The sequence below is a fragment of the Ambystoma mexicanum genome, chromosome 1p (genome assembly GCF_040938575.1).
Source record: "Ambystoma mexicanum isolate Mex_15411 chromosome 1p, UKY_AmexF1_1, whole genome shotgun sequence".
Taxonomy (NCBI): Eukaryota; Metazoa; Chordata; class Amphibia; order Caudata; family Ambystomatidae; genus Ambystoma; species Ambystoma mexicanum.
Window position 1 is genome coordinate 357,504,732 of NC_090921.1, and position 19,087 is coordinate 357,523,818.

General features: G+C 47.9%; 1 protein-coding gene across 1 annotated transcript in view; it reads right to left on the bottom strand.

Moving 5' to 3' along the window:
• Positions 1 to 2,106: 2,106 nt before the first annotated feature.
• The window catches only part of LOC138570138 (uncharacterized), a 48,946-nt gene continuing 31,965 nt past the window's right edge, over positions 2,107 to 19,087 (bottom strand). Inside the window, exons 2-3 of the mRNA XM_069648784.1 lie at positions 4,506 to 4,769; positions 2,107 to 3,660 (exon numbers count right to left, since the gene is read on the bottom strand). Of these exons, the coding sequence (XP_069504885.1) occupies positions 3,077 to 3,660; positions 4,506 to 4,548 (627 nt within the window). The 5' untranslated portion in view covers positions 4,549 to 4,769 and the 3' untranslated portion in view covers positions 2,107 to 3,076. The remainder of the gene's footprint in view (positions 3,661 to 4,505; positions 4,770 to 19,087) is intronic.

A 19,087-nucleotide genomic window follows, 5' to 3' on the forward strand; every position in this document is an offset into this window, starting at 1 on the left:
TGTAGGGCCTTTGCACTGCCCCTTAGGTAAGTTACCAAATGACTCCATGACAACGTTGATATCATACTGCTGTGCTGGGCTTTGCTTTTACTTTCGTTCATCAGGGACGTTATTTGGGTGTTGCCAGGGGTCGCAACTATGACCCCTGTGGTTTCCCTTGCTACCGCAAACAAAACAAAAGATTTTTCTTTTTTTTTACATTGAAGCTCCTGGGCTGTGGCCAGTGCCATGTGGCTTTGTTTTTGGAGTGGCTGGAATTTATGTTAAGGACTCTTCCTCATTACGACCCTGGCGCTAAGTGTTTAACAGTGCCGTAAAAGGCTGCGGTGCCGTCAAACACTTAGCGCCTTACTACGAGGTCCCTTTGCGGGACCCGACCTTAACGGCTGGTCTACACCAGCCGTTAAAGTAGGGACCCGCAAAAGGACCTTGGTGCTAAGTACGGTACCGTACTTAGCGCCTTCCCCATTCCCATAGAGCCCTCAGGGGTGAAAATGGGAATGGGGAAGGGCCATGGTTCAATGGGGAATTACCGCCCTGCCAACCTTGGAATGGGGTGGTAATTCCCCATTGAACCATGGCGGACCCGTTACAACACCGGCACCAACCATGGTGCTAATAGCGCCATGGTTTAGCGGCGGTGTTGTATGAGGGCCAGGGACTTCCACAAGTGTAACACTTGGGCCTCATTACACGGTAGGCGGTAAGGGTTTACCGGTACCGGTAAGGGCACCGGTACTGGTAAACCCTTACCGCCTTACTACGAGGTCCCTTTGCGGGACCCGACCTTAACGGCTGGTGTAGACCAGCAGTTAAAGTTGGGACCCGCAAAGGGACCTTGGTGCTAATTACGGTACCGCAATTTGCGGTACCGTAATTAGCTCCTTCCCCATTCCCATGGAGCCCTATGGGGCAAAAATGGGAATGGGGAAGGGCCATGGAGAAAGGGGGAATTACTGCCCCGCCAACCTTGGAATGGGGTGGTAAATCCCCTTTTCTCCATGGTGGTACCGGTATGGTACCGGCGGCAACCATGGTGCTAATAGCACCATGGTTTACCGCATAACGTGTAATGAGGCCCAAAATAACCCAAAATAAGAAAGAATACGAATAACAAATAATTTGTCTTTCTGGAATTCTATCCAATATTGCTAGACTCATTAAAGGGGAGAAAGGTCATGTTCTATTGCTTCCCATGATGTCACTTAAGGGTTGGGTCAATAACATCACTTCATGTGATGTCATCAGCGGTCAAAGGAGATGTGATGTCACTTTCCCCACCCCTGGCATTTTGGTGAAATGACCTCCCTGGTTCTACCTAAGTACAGGTTTATGCAATTGGAAGGATCCAATACTACGAGTGGCAGAAGGCAATTGGTGGCCAGGACTAAGGAATGGTGCTTTGCTGGTCTTGCCCATAGTGATTGCACGGGCCTGCGTGGCTGTCAGGGAGACCCTGATGTTCCACACTCCCTTGTGAAGGGGGCAGAGCTGGCCTGGCGTACAAATCCCCAACCCTATCTACATAGGGGCTATTTCACGTGTTTGCTGACTCCGGTGGCAGCTGGTGCAGTATAAATGAACATTGCCTTACTGCTGTAGTCCACTTTAGCAATACATGCAATCACAGCCTTATTTAACCCAAGTCAAGGTCAAAAATATCTATTGACTCTTTTGGCAAGTTCATTTATGGCTCCATATTTCTGACTACGAGTTCTGTGCTGATCATTTGGGAGGGTGCTGGGTGAGACACCCCGCCTGCCAGAATTGTTCGTTTAAGTTAGGACGCCAAGAGCTTGCCATCCTCTAGGGGAAAGCTGGCTTGAATTATGAAAAATCCCATCTGTCAGAGCAAAACAGAGGATGTTACAATACAAGACATCTCCTTGATGAGATAAGTGTGGGGAGAACTTGCATTCAGGCAGAAATGCCCTTTTCTCCGCCGCTCGCCTCGCTTTCATCACTCTCCTTCTGACCTTGGTGTGTTCCAGGCAGTAACTGTTGAACCCATATGCAGCAGACATGCCTATGCTGTTGTGTGTGATGTGTGTCATGCCTTACAGCCTTTACCCCCTGCCCCCTGAAAGAATACACCACAACAATTGGTCAAGTGTTGGCAATAAAAGGCTGTAGGTTTTATTGATGCAAATATGGTTATAGGAACATAAACAAATACACGTAATCATAATAATATCCTTTTGGGCACCGGGTCCAGAGGTGACCCCCTCTGGCCCGTGCTGCCTTTCTTGTCCCACGACTTCTTGTGACCACCGTACGGTGTCCTGAGTTTCTTTCTGTTGTTCTTCTCCCCTTTTTCTGTGGTGGGAGGGTTTTTGTGGCAAAGAAAAAGAACGGGAAGACGCTGAGTTAACAGTGAACTTCCAGGTACTGTTTGGGTCCCCATGCAGGGTCGACAAAACTGTTTGTGTTTTAGGAGCTGCTCACAGCTCATTATATAAGCCCCAGAAAGGCCCTGATTCCTTGTACTGTGTGGGGGGCTGCGCAACAACCCCCCCAAGGCCAGCATGCGGCTGACTACTCTGCCTAAGCATCCAGGGTCTCCCGGGTGCACTGCACCCATATATCCTACTGGAAGGGTAAGGTATTTATTACCTCACCCTTCCTGCGCTTTCATGTGCCAGACCCTGGTGACTGTCTCTGTTATTTGAGAGACAGAGAGGGGCACTGACCCTGGAGGAGGGCTGCTGCCCCTCTCTGGAGCCTGCTGCCATGTAACACCAGTTACCTGGCCTCACCTTGGGTGACCCAGCGGCATTACCCATAACTGTTGAACCCATATGCAGCAGAGATACCTATGCTGTTGTGTGTGATGTGTGTCATGCCTTACGGCCCTTTCCCCCTCCCCCTGAAAGATTTCACCACAACAATTGGTCAAGTGTTGGCAATAAAAGGCCTTAGGTTTTATTGATACAAGTATGGTTACATGAACATAAACAAATACACGTAATCATAATAATATCATCCTTTTGGGCACCGGGTCCAGAGGTGACCCCACTGGCCCACGCCGACACTCATGGGCAGGTAACCGGCTGTCCGTGTTCCCCCAAAAGTATACCTATTTGCAGCCCCTGGTAGCTAAAGTGGACGAGATTTCTCTAAAGAAATATTCCATGCCCTGTTCCAGAAGCTGGGTGCCGTCCTTGTGGAAAACGTCGGGGTCCCCCAATGTTATGAATGGGTGTTTCATGAACCTGAAGCACTTGACTAAGCAGTATTTCTCCAACCCTCTGTTCAATTTCCTTCTGGAAATGTCCACTGTCTTGTAACTGATGGCCCCCTGCCATTTTCTTCTAGGCAGGATTGAAGAGAAATAGATTTCAGTGTCCCTCCAAGTGTGGGAAATGCCTGATAACGAGGCACAGATTTCTTCATATACGTTTTTTCTTCCTACGGACACCAGGTCGTTACCCCCTAGATGTATTATCAAAAATTCCGGCGGGTCCCTGTATGCAACCAGGTCTGCTAGTTTGTCATGGATGTCCGCCCACAGGAGGCCTCTGTAACCCCACCAGGATGCAATGGTGTTTCTAAATGGAGGGCTCTCCTTGGTCTCTTCAGCCCATCGCCCTGTCCTGAGCACGAACGAGCGTCCAACTATCCATGCTGACCGCAGTGGGCCCTTCCATTCATCTGGTGTCTCTGTGGGTTGAGGGAAAGAGAAAAAGGGGGGGGGCTAAATTAGTTCTGGTCTTACGTATCTTTTGTAACAATCTCACTTCCAACCCCCTATGGTCTTAAATTGCTGGGTACTCAGCCCACCCTGCCATGTAGATGTTGTGGCCCCAATTCTAAAAGAGTGGGTGCCGAAATCCTTTGGATCCCAGCCCGCACTGCTAATCGCCTTATTCAGTACCCCTTTAAACTGATAGCGGCTTAGAGCTGAGGAGTCTCTATGAATTAAAAACCTTCCCCCAACTCTGGGCCTTTGTGCGTAATAGAGATTAGTGATGCATATTGGACAATTAGGAGCATCGTCAATGCAACAAATGTTAATTGTTCTTCTGGCCCCAGTTTTTGACTGCTGTATCTCTATGGTGACGCTGTCCTGTCTGACCCTGATCTCCATGAATCCCAAACCATTGTTGGCCTTAGTGCTGGATGCAATGAGCTCTCCTATTCGAAAAGCCCCAAAGTATGCTAGAAAAAATGCTGTTTTAAATAAAATCTTGTACGGATGAAAACATATGCTAGTAGGTTGGTTATTATCACCAGTTTGTCGAAATCAAATGGGCGGCGGGTGTCTAACTGCGGTCCCTCCATTTTGCCCCAGCCTTTCATTGCGTAGGCGATTAAAGCACTCTGGGTAGGATCTGAGTTACCCCGTAGCCTTGAGAAATAAGATATCGCTACCAGGTGTCTTTTTGCCCAATCTTTCTTCAACCCTTGATCATGTGCCCACTTCAAAAAGATTTCTATATCTTTTATAGTTATTAATTCTACATGATTCAGACCCGTTTCTCTAAAAACCATTGTCAAGCACTTACTGTACTGTGCTGAAGTGGTGCTGGCCAGCGCTTTCTCCGCCATCTCTGCTAGGAACCCCGTGGCAGGGTTCTGGTTTTCTGTTGGCAGTAAACGGCTGACACCCGTTTTTGAGGTGCCTGGTCTTTGTTGTGTATCCCCGCCTTGGCCGTCTGGCAATGGCGTTGATGTGATTCCTTTCAGTTTCCCATCATCGGCCAACCGTCCGCCGGTATTACCGTCATCTGTTCCTGGGCGTGTGGTGCTAGCTCCCGGAATCTTGTCCGCTGAAAGCGAGATAAAGCGTCTGCAAAGTTATTATCTGCTTCAGTTATATGCTTGGCTTTGACAACAATGTTTTCTCGCAGAGTGACTGTTGTAATGTCCCGTAGGACTTTAAGCACTAGCTGGCATTTTGTGGTTCTTCTGTTCAGGATGCCTACTACCGCCATGTTGTCACACCAAACCAAAAGTTCCGTGTTGGCTAGCCGCCTGCCCCAGATGTGTATGGTTAGCCAGATGGGAAATATTTCCAGCAGGGTGATGTTCTTTGTCCACCCTGCCGTTTGCCATGACCTGGGCCACTGCCCAGCCACCCACTCTGTGTGTAATATAGCCCCAAAAACCCTGCTCCGAGCTGCATCTGTGAAAAGGACCCTTTTTGCCCATTTGTTCAATGGCGTGCGCCAAAGTGTGGTCCCGTTGAAGTATTTTAGGAAATTCGACCATACTTTTAGGTCCTCCTTCATCTCTTTGCCCAGCCGGATATGTAGGTGGGGTTTGATACATGTCTTGGTCTCAAATTCCAGGCTTCTGGAGAATACCCTTCCTTGTGGGATGATTCTGGCTGTGAAGTTGAGACTGCCTGCCAGTGATTTAATTTCTCTTACTGTGCCTCTGTCCCTGGCGCTCAATTCTTGGATTTTCCTCCGGAGTTCTGCTACCTGGTTTTGTGGGATTCTGCATTTCTACACTATGTATTTATTTATTTATTGGACATTTGAGTGGCGCCTATACACAAGACAGTATGGGGGGGGGACATGGGAATAACAAAGTAGAGCAACAAAAAACGTTTATATTGGCCTTGAGACAATCCTACTGTTCTAGTGCACGAAGTGCAGGGAGAAGGGGGTAGATGTAGAAGTGCAGGAGTGGGGCGCCCACATGGGTCGGGGCGGGCAAGTGCTGGGTGGGCCAAGGCGGCAAGTGCCTGGGGGGCTGGGGGAGAAGGGGGGAAGGGAGGAGGAGTGCAGTGGACAGGGAGGACCAGTTTGGGCCAGTCCAGGAAAGGGTTGTTCTTAAGTTAGAATAAAGTCAATGCAAGGTCGGCCATCTTTGTCTATGTTGGTTGTTGTGTATGGTGGCCTTAGATGGTGAGGGGGAGTAGAGAGAGGAATCTGATCAGGACAGAATGTGATGCAGGTATGTGTAGTAATGCTGTTTAGTGGCATGTCAGGTATATGAGCAGACAGTTGTTCTTTAGGGTGGGGGAAGAGCCAGCTTCATTGAGTCTTGAATGCTTTCCTGAAGGGGTACCAAAGCAGGGTACATGGGGCCGTGGCACTCTGGAAAGCAGAATGAGCCTGTATGGTCACTCTCTCTGCGGCTATCTTTGGTTGGGGAATGTGGAGCAGGAAGTGGCGGGTCAGCTGGGCCATCCAGGTCAAACAGGGAAAATGTCTCCCAGATACCGCTTCCTACCTACATAGGAAAATTGCCATTGAGTTTGCCACGGATGCCATTATGTGCCCTAGTACAGGGGGATTGATCCACTTACCCAGACCGTTTTGTGGTTCTTTTTCATTAAATATGGTAGCAGCCTTACTTAACCCTGGTCGGGTTGCAGTATCGTTTATGTTTCCATGGCCAAATTCAGTTGCATGTCTACATTATTGTGCCTGCGTTTCATGTTGAGAGTTGGGAATGTGTGATGGGATATGTCACCAAAGTGGCTGGCGTGCTGCCAGTATGTTCTTCTTGGTTACAGACATAGAACCAAGGGCTTTGTGGGGATGTGGGGGGCTGCTCAAGGAGGAACTGCTACATGGCGTCGCTTAGTGATGACGTCAATCACAGGGGGCACATTGGGATGCTGCAGGGTCTGCACAGTCTTCTCACACAGTCACGGATCAGCTTTCACATCACACTGTCTGCAGACTCACCCACCTCCACTGTAGGGCCTTTTGCACTGCCCCTTAGGTAAGTTCCCAAATGACTCCATGACAACGTTGATATCATACTGCTGTGCTGGGCTTTGCTTTTACTTTCGTTCATCAGGGACGTCATTTGGGTTTTGCCAGGGGACGCAACTATGACCCCTGTGGTTTCCCTTGCTACCGCCAACAAAACAAAACGTTTTTCTTTTTTTTACATTGAAGTTCCTGGGCTGTGGCCAGTGCCATGTGGCTCTTTGTTTTTGGAGTGGCTGGAATTTATGCTAAGGACTTGTAACACTTTGAGTAGTGACCCGAAATAAGAAAGAATAGGAATAACAAATACGTTGTCTTTCTGGAATTCTATCCAATATTGCTAGACTCATTAAAGTGGTGAAAGGTCATGTTCTATTGCTTCCCATGATGTCACTTCAGGGTAGGGTCAATGACATCACTTCCGGTGATGTCATCAGTGGTCAAAGGACATGACCACTGATGACACCCCTAGAATTTTGGTGAAATGACCTCCCTGGTTCTACCTAAGTACAGGTTTATGCAATTGGAAGGACCCAATACTACGAGCGGCAGAATGCAATTGATGGCTAGGACTAAGGAATGGTGCTTTGCTGGTCTTGCCCATAGTGATTGCACGGGCCTGCGTGGCTGTCAGGGAGACCCTGATGTTCCACACTCCCTTGTGAAGGGGGCAGAGCTTTCCTGGTGTACAAACCCCCAACCCAATCTACATAGGGGCTATGTCACGTGTTTGCTGTCTCGGGTGGCATCTGGTGCAGTATAAATGAACATTGCCTTACTGCTGTAGTCCACTTTAGCAATACATGCAATCACAGCCTTATTTAACCCAAGTCAAGGTCAAAAATATCTATTGACTCTTTTGGCAAGTTCATTTATGACACCACATTACTGTCAGCGAGTTCTGTGCTGATCATTTGGGAGGGTGCTGGCTGCTGGGCGAGACACCCCTCCTGCCAGAATTGTTTTTTTAAGTTAGGACGCCTAGAGCTTGCCATCCGCTAGGGAAAAGCTGGCTTGAATTATGAGAAAACCCCGTCTGTCAGAGCAAAACAGAGGATGTTAAAATACAAGACAACCCCTTGATGAGGTAATTGTGGCAAGAACTTGCATTCAGGCAGAAATGCCCTTTTCTCCTCCGCTAACCTCGCTTTCATCGCTCTCCTTCTGACCTTGGTGTGTTCCAGGCAGTAATGGATGCAGCAGGCCTGCAGCCCCCGAAGTAGGGAGCGGTGCTGGTCTCTGATGCAGAGAGAGCGCCTGCTCTCCTGTACCTGGTACAGCACATGCATTATACGGCTGGCTGCCTAGGCGCTCACCCAAAGACACTGCAGAGGCTCCATCAAGGCTGTGCGGGGTCTGGGGAGCTCCGTGGTGCGGAATATTCTGCCGAGAGAAAAACACACAGGCGAACAGCCACAGTGAAGGCCACAAGCAAAAGGAGGACACACACACAAACACACAGAAAGGCGTACGAGTAAACTGCAACACACAGACAACCCCAGAAAGAACCACAAGCAAAGAGAAAAACTGAAATCCACAAGCAAAAGGAAGCCACCCACACACACACACGTAGAAAACCAGAAAAGGCATACGAATAAAATACAGCATATATAAACATATGCAGTTCCAGAGAGACCCACAAACAAAACACACAAACAAATAGAAACAATGAAAGCCACAAGCAAAAGGAGGACACACACAGGAAAATACACACACACATACAAAAACATAAAGGCATACCAATAGACTACAATATATACAAGCATGTACAAATCCCGAAAGATCTACAAACAAAACACACAAGATAACAGAAAGACTGAAAGCCACAGAAACAAAAGAGGAAACAGACTGAAAAACACACACAAACATACAAAACAAAAAGGCATACAAATATGCCACAATGTATACAAACATGTACAAATCTAGACTGACTCTCAAATAAAGCACACAAGCGAACAGAAATACTGAAAGCAATAGGCAAAAGGAGGACAAACACAGCAAAACACACAGGTAGAAAAACAGAAATGCATACAAACAGACTAGAGCATATACAAGCCCAGAAAGATCCACAAACAGAACACACAACCAAATAGAGACACTGAAAGCCACAAGCAAAAGGGGGCCACACACACACATGCACACACATAGAAAAAGAGAAAGGCATATGAATAGACTACAATGTATAAAAGCATGTACAAATCCAGAAAGACCCACAAACAAATGGACACATTAGAAGCCACAAACACAAATGTTGGTGCAAAAGAAAGACAGGGAGATAAACATGCACCAAGATGTATACACATATACATGAAACACGCTCCGGTATAGAAATAGGAACATAAAAAGAAACACAGAAACAGACACACATAAAATAGCAAGTGTGTATAGATTCACAGAACATATTTATTTGGGTGTTATGTACAGTGCAAGCATTAAAATATAACTGATTGGGAGCACTAAAAAGACAAGCAAATAAAAACAACAAGAGTGGAACAACACACACAAACATATATATACATTAATTTGGGTGTTATGTACAGTGTTATGTACAGTGCAAGCATTAAAATATAACTGATTGGGAGCACTAAAAAGACAAGCAAATAAAAACAACAAGAGTGGAACAACACACACAAACATATATATACATTAAGGCAACACACACAACCAAAAGCATACAGTTGTTTAGAAACAAAGCTGTACAAATAGAATCACAAGGCCATACATAATTCAATTGTACAACAGGAAAACACACACATGCACAAGCACATATAGAGAAAAACATAAAGGCATACAAACAGACAACATATACAAACGTATAGTAAGACAGAGAGAACCATAAGCCAAACATAAAAGCAAAAATAAACACCAAAATGCACAGGTGCAACACAAATGCAGGTGCATAAGAAATGCAGTGAGACAAACATGCACAATGTTATGTACACACAAGTACATTTAAAATTTCTCAGGTTCAGAAATACGGGACAATCAAAAGCAAATAGAAACACAGACATGCACATCCATACAAATACACACTCATATCAAAGCACAAAACAACACACATATATAGAAATACAGGTACACGCAAAATAGTAAAACAACATGTATACATAGGAACATAAATGTACTTATATGTTTTATACAGTGCCAGGAGTGGGACAACATACACAAACAAATATAAACATAACACAACACACACACTCACAATGCATGCAGGTGTTTAGAAACAAATACAAATGTGCAAATGTAAGCACAAGTCAAAACACAAACAAACAGGAACACAATAACAAACACATTCTCAGTGAAACAAAGGCTAACAGAAATTCTCGAAGGAGCACATGCAAATACACAAATAGATTAAAAAAACATACAGATAAATGAAGACAGAAAGACATGTAAATATATTCAGGTTTTCAGTGAATAACACAAACAGCGAAAGGAAAATAAAAACATACAAAAATAGGTAAAGAGCCACTTGCATAGGTAGGGGCACATTGAAGAACAAGTCAGACTAACACATTTACACATGGATAGGCTTGAACAAAATTACACAGAATGATGGATAGACAAAGACCTATGTGGCACATGAACACTTAGAGACACCCCTACTTGAAAAAACATTAGAGCACACTGATGCCAATGCACAGCCATGCATGCACACACCAACAGGAGTATACAAGAAGAAAAGTATGGGTGGAGAGACCAACCTAGCATGCACACACCAACAGGAGTATACAAGAAGAAAAGTATGGGTGGAGAGACCAACCTTGCATGGTCACACCAACAGGAGTATACAAGAAGAAAAGTATGGGTGGAGAGACCAACCTAGCATGCACACACCAACAGGAGTATACAAGAAGAAAAGTATGGGTGGAGAGACCAACCTAGCATGCACACACCAACAGGAGTATACAAGAAGAAAAGTATGGGTGGAGAGACCAACCTAGCATGGTCACAATATGCCATTTTTTGGAGAAGGCCAGGTGCCGTAAGATCACCACAGTGGTGGTGGGCACAGTATACATATTGGATAACATAACATTCACCCGCGCAGACACTCATTAATGTATGGATAGTTCCATTAATACACACATAGACACACAAACAAGCTCGGATTTGGACACCAACACACAGGCATTGATGCTGCACACACAACCCTGCAAAAACACATGTGTGGATACACATACCAAAAGAGAGTCATAGCCATGGATAGACACACTCAAAAGAAAACAGGCAGTCACAAGCACACGCATAGTGAATCGCAAACAACCATGTATAATGAGACACTCAACCGAGTAGACAAGCACATAAGCACATGGTCCCATTAAAACACCCGCACAAAACATACAGAACCACAAGCACGAATTTACATACAAACAATCCCACAGAGATAAGTGGTTAGGTGCACAAACATATCAGTTGGCACAGGTTCCAGCAGAAACCTGGACGCATATCACTAGCTCCCATTTTCTGGAGAAGAAATGTCCTCTGCCACGGGCTGTTGGTCTATCAGCTTGGCAGATAAATGAAACACACAAACACACACACGCACGCACGCACGCGCTTCCCTCTTTATCAGTGATAGACCATTGGGATGGGGGGGTTGGTGGTCTGATGTCAGGAAGGGCCCCTATAAAGAGAAAAGGGAGGTGTGTTATCGATAAGTCTGGTGGAGTGGGGCTGAACTCTCGATGCATGCATTGATGTAGCCACAGGCAGTACCTGCACTTTACACATGTGAGCATAGGGCACCATGCAATATGGCATTTATTTGTTGGCACTGTTTTCTTTTGTACTCCTGCGATGAGGCTGAAATGTGACATTTGATAGGCTTTCTTTGCAGGATTATAGGGATGAGAAGTGGCAGAACCACCTACTCAGCCCCACACTACAACTAAACCAGAAGTGATACCAAACCTGAAGTGTAAAAAGGTACAGCCCAACAGGTATATCTCATTCAGTTTGTGTGGTTGTGCACACCAAGGTCAGACCATATCTTCAGTACGGTTGTGCTCTGATGACAGTATCAACTCAAACAGCAATAGTACAATGACTCACAAATTTAAGAATGTCCAATCAAGGTTCTATGTAAAGATCGACTTTTAATCAAATAATAAACGGTGAACAACTAACCATAAACCACTAAGAAGTCTCACCCCTGCAAAAGAACACAGCGAAGCAGACATTTGTGAAAGGGCCCTTTGGGTAGATGAGCAGGGGTGTTCAGGCAATCAAGTGGACACAATGTCACTGCACAAGATTATATCTAGCAATAAGAAGGTACAGATGGGGGGCTTTAAAGTGACTAGGTTCCCAGAAATGGATCCGAGGGACAGGGTCTCTTCACAATAACATTATTCGTAGCTTATAGGCTTTATAGTATCGAGCTTCTTATCACTTTAGCTGCAGTAGAGCTGATATGAGTCAATCCCACTGGATGTCAACATTAAATTAAGGTATGGATCAGGATCACTAAGGGTTGAACTGGCATTCACTACAGCGAGAGGATGTCTTCCAATAGTTTGTGGAGTACCCGAGTTGGCGGCAAGTGATCGCTTCTGCTGGTTTGAGAGCATTCATGAGAGCGAGTTTGATGGCTTCCAGCAGGTCGACTCCGCACTCAAATCAGTTGCTCCCATGAGGGTTGAACCAGCAGTAGGGTTGTTTGAGATTGTCTGTTGGAATTGGTCAATCTGGGATCTGGATGGCCAGAAAGTGGTTAAAAGTGTTTGTGTTGTGCCAAACGCAGCATCGCCTGTCCTGTGGCATCTCAAAAGCATTCAACACATTCAATCTGGCTCGGAGATGTCTTGAGGTGAAGAAATACGATTCCAATCGGCTTATGGACTTCTGGTTTGCTGGAAGTTCCAATTCAGAGGCTCCAAGACAAGATGAGACATTTTGTTCTGTATTCCCACTTCTGAGAGTAGACTGGCACTTACAGGGGGCCCTTCACCTCCAGTATACCGAGTCCTAGTTCCAGGGCAGTCACCAGTAAGGTCTTCGTCCAACAGTGGTCCTCCCCACTGTTTCCTGGGGATGGTTAGGGGAGAGAGTTTGCTTTTGCCTTCAATGCCTTATGTCTTCAACTCTATGGTAGAGGACTTTGAAGTATCCAGTAAAAGAGGTTCAGGGAATCCTTCTTGTCCTTGTAAAAGTCCAAATGTGAATCAAATATTGACAGGGTGCCAATCCAGGTCGTTATAAAAAGCATCCTTTGCATTATGACATCATACACAGAGTACCTTCCATGCAGAGAATGGAGAGGAACGGAAAAGGAAGAGAGCCCTTACAGAAACCAAGTTGTTGGGGTCCTACTCTCAGCCCACATCTCCATTCTGTCTACTCGAACAGCACTCCCTTCCCGTGCCTGCTGACTTCAAAGGGACTAAGTGGTAAGAACCCATGCGTGAGAGTGGCTTTGTTATGTCAGTGCTGCCATAGAAGCACTGGTTCTCAGGAGGACCCCTATGGGTGGTTCCTGTGCCCTGGAAGGAAGGCTTTTGCCTTTCTTTTATAAATTATGTTTTACTGTGCATTTGGTTAAACAAAATTATGAACAATAACCACATACATAAGATCATGGATAGAGCAATACACATAGTAAACAAGTAAGTCACAAATATCCAACATGTTAAAACCTTTCAAATTATTGGCTTATATCGTAAAAAAAGAAAAATCAGCCGTTAAGGTAGGGTCCCGAGGGCGCTAGAGAGCCGTCCAAGATGGCGGCCTCCCTGTGAGCTCCGTGGAGCTCCCTAAAAGATCCTGAAGAATCGTGTGTTCCGTGGCATCTACACAGTTTTCAATCCTCAGTTATCGACAGCTGTGGCGTTTCTACTCAAGCTCCTGCCTTTATTTCCTCTGACCGCCGTGGTTTCGCCCGTGGGCGACGGATTGTGAGGCCTCCACCCCCCTCCTCCCTTCGGCTGCCCGGTGAACGCGGCCTCGCTGGGGCCTCAGCGTACTGATCGGAAAACCTGATCCGCCCACGCCCACACGAGCCGCGGCACACGCCTCGTCGGAACCCCCGCACCGCGGGGTGGAGCGGATGATCGTGACCCCGCGGCACTCGTCGAGGACAGCCAAACCACCCTTCACACGCCATCGGAGCTCCCAGTAGATCGGAGAGGGCCGGCGGGAGAGCGGCCGCGACCGACGAGAGTCGGGGGAGCCGGCGGGCTTCGCTGGCGGCGTGGTCGACGCAGCGGAGAGAGCGGAGGAAGTGCAGCAGAAAGCCACGGACGAGCGCCCTGCGCCCCCGCTGCGGCCGCGGGAGCCCGCGACAGGCCTGTCTGGCACCCGGAGCCCCCGTGACCATCGGCTGGTGATTTCTGAGGCCCCACGGGCCCCGGGGCTGAGGGGGGACTGGGGAGCGCGGCGGAGATTCGTGATGTTACATCTATAAAGCGTGAGACCAGCAAGTAGTCATCTCACCGGACCCAAGACATCTAAGATCACACGCCTAATATCGGAAGTCCAAATTAGACATTTGGTACAGCCGCGCCCCCAGCACAGGACTGCAGCCTAGCCCAGAACAGAGCCCAGAAGCCCAGAACAGAGCGCTATCCAAGGACGGCCTAAGCATAATCTAATCGACACATCTACGCTGAATTCACGGGCGTTCACAGCCTCTCCACCCCAGCCTGAGGCAACAGTGCAAAAACGAATCTGCGACCCGAGGACCGCACCGCAGGTCAAAGGCCCCCCCAGCCTTCTAGCGACCAGTACACACGGCTTGCATACAGCTGAACCCTTCAGGCGCATCGCACGTCACCCTCCTGGCATCCCGCCATCCATATTCACCTCAAAGATGGGGAAAAATGATAGGTCGCAGAGGAAATTAAACTTTGATGGCTGCGTCTCCGCCAAAACAACCGACTCAACCAGCAGACCACAATCACCCGATCAAGAACAGCCCCACGAAGCCGGAGAGCCACAAGAACTTGATATTAGGGAAATCCTGCTGGATCTCAAGGCTGGAATAGGAGGCCTAGGGAGCAAACTAGACTCCCTCTCTTCCAAAGTTGACCAACTCCAGCATAGACTAGACAGGCACGCCGACAGACTAGATACCGTTGAACAGAGGGTCTCCGACCTTGATGACGGTACATCGACCTTAACTACCAGAGTATCCTTATTGGAGGCGCAATTGAAGGCGGTGAGTGCCAAGAACGAAGATCTATAAGGACGCTCCCGGTGAAATAACCTAAGGATTGTAGGCATTAGGGAACATCAGCCCACCCAAAGAATGGAAGAATACATAGAGAAGATCTGCACGGACCTGTTCGGGACAGAGATCCTATCGAAGCTCTTCGTGGTTGAGCGGGCCCATAGAGTCCCCAATACAAGACCCGTCCCAGGAGCAAATCCTCGACCCATCATAGCAAAACTGCTCAATTACAGAGATCGTGATGCCATTCTGAGAGCCGCCAGGGACAAGGGGGTGCTTCAACATGACGGAGACAAGATTCAATTCTTCCTGGATTTCTCTCAAGCAGTTCAGGCGCAAAGGCGTTCATTCACAGCAGTGAAACGTAGATTGCAAGAGAACCAAATCCAGTACTCCATGCTTTTTCCTGCGAAACTCCGTATACATTACGGAGGCAAAACTCAGTTCTTCAACACGCTTGAGGAGATCAATGAATACCTAGACCGCAATGGCTGTAGATCCGCTCCGGACGATGCAAACCCCGAAAGAGGAAACAGACCTAGAAGAGAGCCGCCATAAAGACCCACCCCGCAGCTGTCACAGATAGGAAATATCTTGTTATCATAAAGGCAACAACATCACCACCATGGAACAAACTCTCTATGCGACTGGGAGCCAGCCTCCTCTTGGAGGGCCACTATCACCCCTAGCACAGCAATGCTAACTGTTTGGCTTACCGGGGACGGTTCACCACGGGCCAGTTGGGAGTTGCCCGTGCACGGGAGGGTGGGTATACCGTGGGCCTGTTGGGGGTTGCCCGCATGGGGGAGGGATCCAAAAGTAACCAAATTGTTCTCGTCCAACCAATTGCGTTCAAGCACACAACAACCACAGATCATCAACCCGGAGCCTGCAATGAGCGACAGGCACCTCCACACCTTCAAGTACTTCCGGATCCGCATGACAGAGGTGGCATCAGCCCCCTCCCTTTTGTTGTCACAAGATGGGTCTAATTAAAACCGCTACCTGGAACATCAGAGGTGGCAACCAATCCTCCAAACTCAGGAAAGTTCTTCAATACTTACGGAGACACAAGATCACTATCGCTATGCTGCAGGAGACCCTCCTTACACCATCGGCAGAGCAGCACTGGGCCCGCTCATGGGGTTGCCATAGATACTTCTCTTCGTATTCCTCGTACGCGAGGGGCGTTGCAATACTGATCGACAAGAAGGCCAGTTTCGGTCTGATCGGTTTTAGGAAGGATGAAGAGGGCAGGTTCCTGCTGGTAAGGGGTCTACTTGCGGGGAAAGAAATAGTTCTGGTGAACACCTACGCCCCCAATGTCGACGGACCGAATAACTTCAATTGGATCATGTCAAACCTGGAAACATACACCTCAGCAACTATCATCTGGGGAGCAGATCTCAACACCTCCCTAAACCCCCATATCGACAAATCGCATGGTCCGAGCAACAGAATCTCCAAGGCCAGTCGCCAAGGTACAGAGATCTGCCAGGCCTTTGAGTTATCTGACATTTGGAGACACTCCCATCCAAACTCCCAGGACTACACCTTTCACTCAGCAGTCCATAACACCAGCTCCCGCATTGACTATCTACTGGTATCGTCCCGGAGTCCGTTCAGCTGGGGCCCCTGCCAAATTCTACCACGATCCCTATCCGACCACTCCATGGTCACACTCGAATTTACGCTATCCGAAATCCCAAAAACCCCCGTGAATTGGAGATTCAAATCGGGTGCGCTTTTAGACCCTATCTTCGCAGATGAACTCCGGCAGGACATCACCACCTTCCTCGAGACGAACCAAGGCTCAGTCGACTCACCCGGCACGCTATGGGAAACATTAAAATGCTACGTGAGGGGCGTATGCATGGCTAAAGAAAATGGCATCCTGAAGCTGATCAGGCGAGAGTTAACAGATAGTGAACGACGTCTGAAAGACCTGGAAAATAAGCAAACATCCCCAGACGCGCAGACCCGGGCCGACCTAAAGATGGAATTAGTAAAATTCCAAACAGCAGCCGAACGTGAAATGAAATTCTTGGGCCGCAGACATAAGATCAGACAGTACGGCAAAGGGCAGAAACCCGGGGCGCTCCTGGCCCGCCTTTTGAGACTTGATCAGACACCCCCCCAGGTGGAATGCATCCGAGACACGAACGGGAACCTAACATACACTGAAGAAGACATTGTGAACACATTTCATACATTTTACCAAGACCTGTACAGCTCCCAAATCACTAGTAACCCGGAGGAGCTCCGGAACTACCTTAATGATACTGAACTATACTGGGTTATCCATGACATTCGTGAACCTTTGAACGAGCCCATCACACAGGGGGAAATCACAGAGGCAATAAAATCTCTCCCAAACACTAAAGCACCTGGCCCCGACGGTCTCACTGGCGAATTCTATAAAGCTCATGCACTCACGCTAGCCCCACTACTCCTTCAAGTATACGAAGAGGCCTTAGAGCAAGGGATTCTTCCGCCCACCCTCCGCGAAGCCAATGTCACTCTCATTCACAAACCAGGCAAACCCCGAGACGACTGTGCCTCCTATAGGCCGATCTCATTGATCAACCTCGACAACAAGATTCTAGCCAAGATCCTAGAAAACCGTCTCCTTCCCCTCATGCCCGCACTGGTCCTGGGTGACCAAGCCGGCTTTATTCCCGGACGCAGTACGACATATGGCATTCGCCGACTGTTTGGAGTCATCGCTGCACTCGACCCATCACAGCAGGTCATCGCAGTATTATTAGATGCCGAAAAGGCATTAGACTCCGTCGAATGGCCATATCTCTTCGCAACACTCACACAAATGGGTCTAGGGAAAACCTTTATCAGGATGGTCTCATTACTATACAACGACCCCCGCTCCTACATCACCCTCGCCTCTACCAGATCTCCCGGAGTTAAATTGGAACGGGGAACTAGGCAAGGATGTCCCCTGTCAGCCCTCATATTTGCCTTAATTATGGAACCACTTGCCTCCAGGCTAAGAACGCACCGAATCGATAGAGGCCTCACCCTGGGCCCACACAGACTGATCGTCTCCCTCTACGCGGATGACGTAATACTGTTCATCAAAGATCCCCAAACAAATCTCAATCCGGTCATGCCCGAGGTGATCCGATTTAGCGGCATCTCTGGTCTCAAAATAAATCATTCCAAATCAGTAATATTCCCGCTAACAACAGCCACCCCTCAGTTCCGAGACGACCACGGGTTTAGTTGTGAACGCACGGGGGTTCGCTATCTCGGCATTCTCATGTCACTTAATCATGACGAGATATTTAAAGACAACTATGGCCAAGCACTCCAATCCCTCCGTGAGCGTGTCCAGAGATGGAAGTCGCTTCCCCTAACACTATGGGGCAGGGTTTCACTGACTAAAATGATGATTCTCCCCAAACTTCTCTATCTGTTCACAAATATACCCCTAATACTCCCACGCTCATTCCTGCAGAAAATTAGAAGTCTCATGTTGGAACTAATCTGGGCGGGCAAACCGGTGAGAGTTGCCTACACAACACTGATTTTACCGGTGTCACACGGTGGCCTTGCACTTCCGGACATTGAAAAGTACTACTGTGCCGCTCAGGCTCAATTTCTTAGCCATTAGTATGCCTCTGAGTATGTCTGTCCACATGTGCAGGTTGAGCGCGCTCTGCCCTCCCCAGACTTCTTAACAGCTGTTATCTTCAGCAATCTCCCGGTCCCATATGGCACGCTGAATACAGTCCTATCCTCATACGCCATCTGGAGGAAAATCGCCCATAATCACAGAATACAGATAAGATACTCCCCGCTACTACCTGTCAAGTTTATTCCCGGCATTCCCCTAACCAACGAAAAAGTTTTTCTGATCTGGCTAAATAAAACCAACATAAACTGTAGGGGGGACCTGTTCCCAGACGGCGTGTTCATTACCCCACAACTGCTCAGGGAGAGGGGCGGCACCACTTCACTCTACATGTTCCTTTACTTCAGATTGCGGCATACCCTGTAGGCCTGCTTCCCAACATTCCCTAAACAACCGCCAACGTGGACCCTGCTGCACAATTTGATCCAGGCCAAGGGAGAGGGAAGATTAGTGTCCATAATTTAGAAATCATTGCTCGCTGACTCAACTGTGACCGCCGCTAAGGCGAAGCGCAGATGGGAAACGGCCCTCCATACCACGATACCCGAAGACGACTGGACTTACATTCTCCGGCAAGCCCAAAAAGTAGCGCTA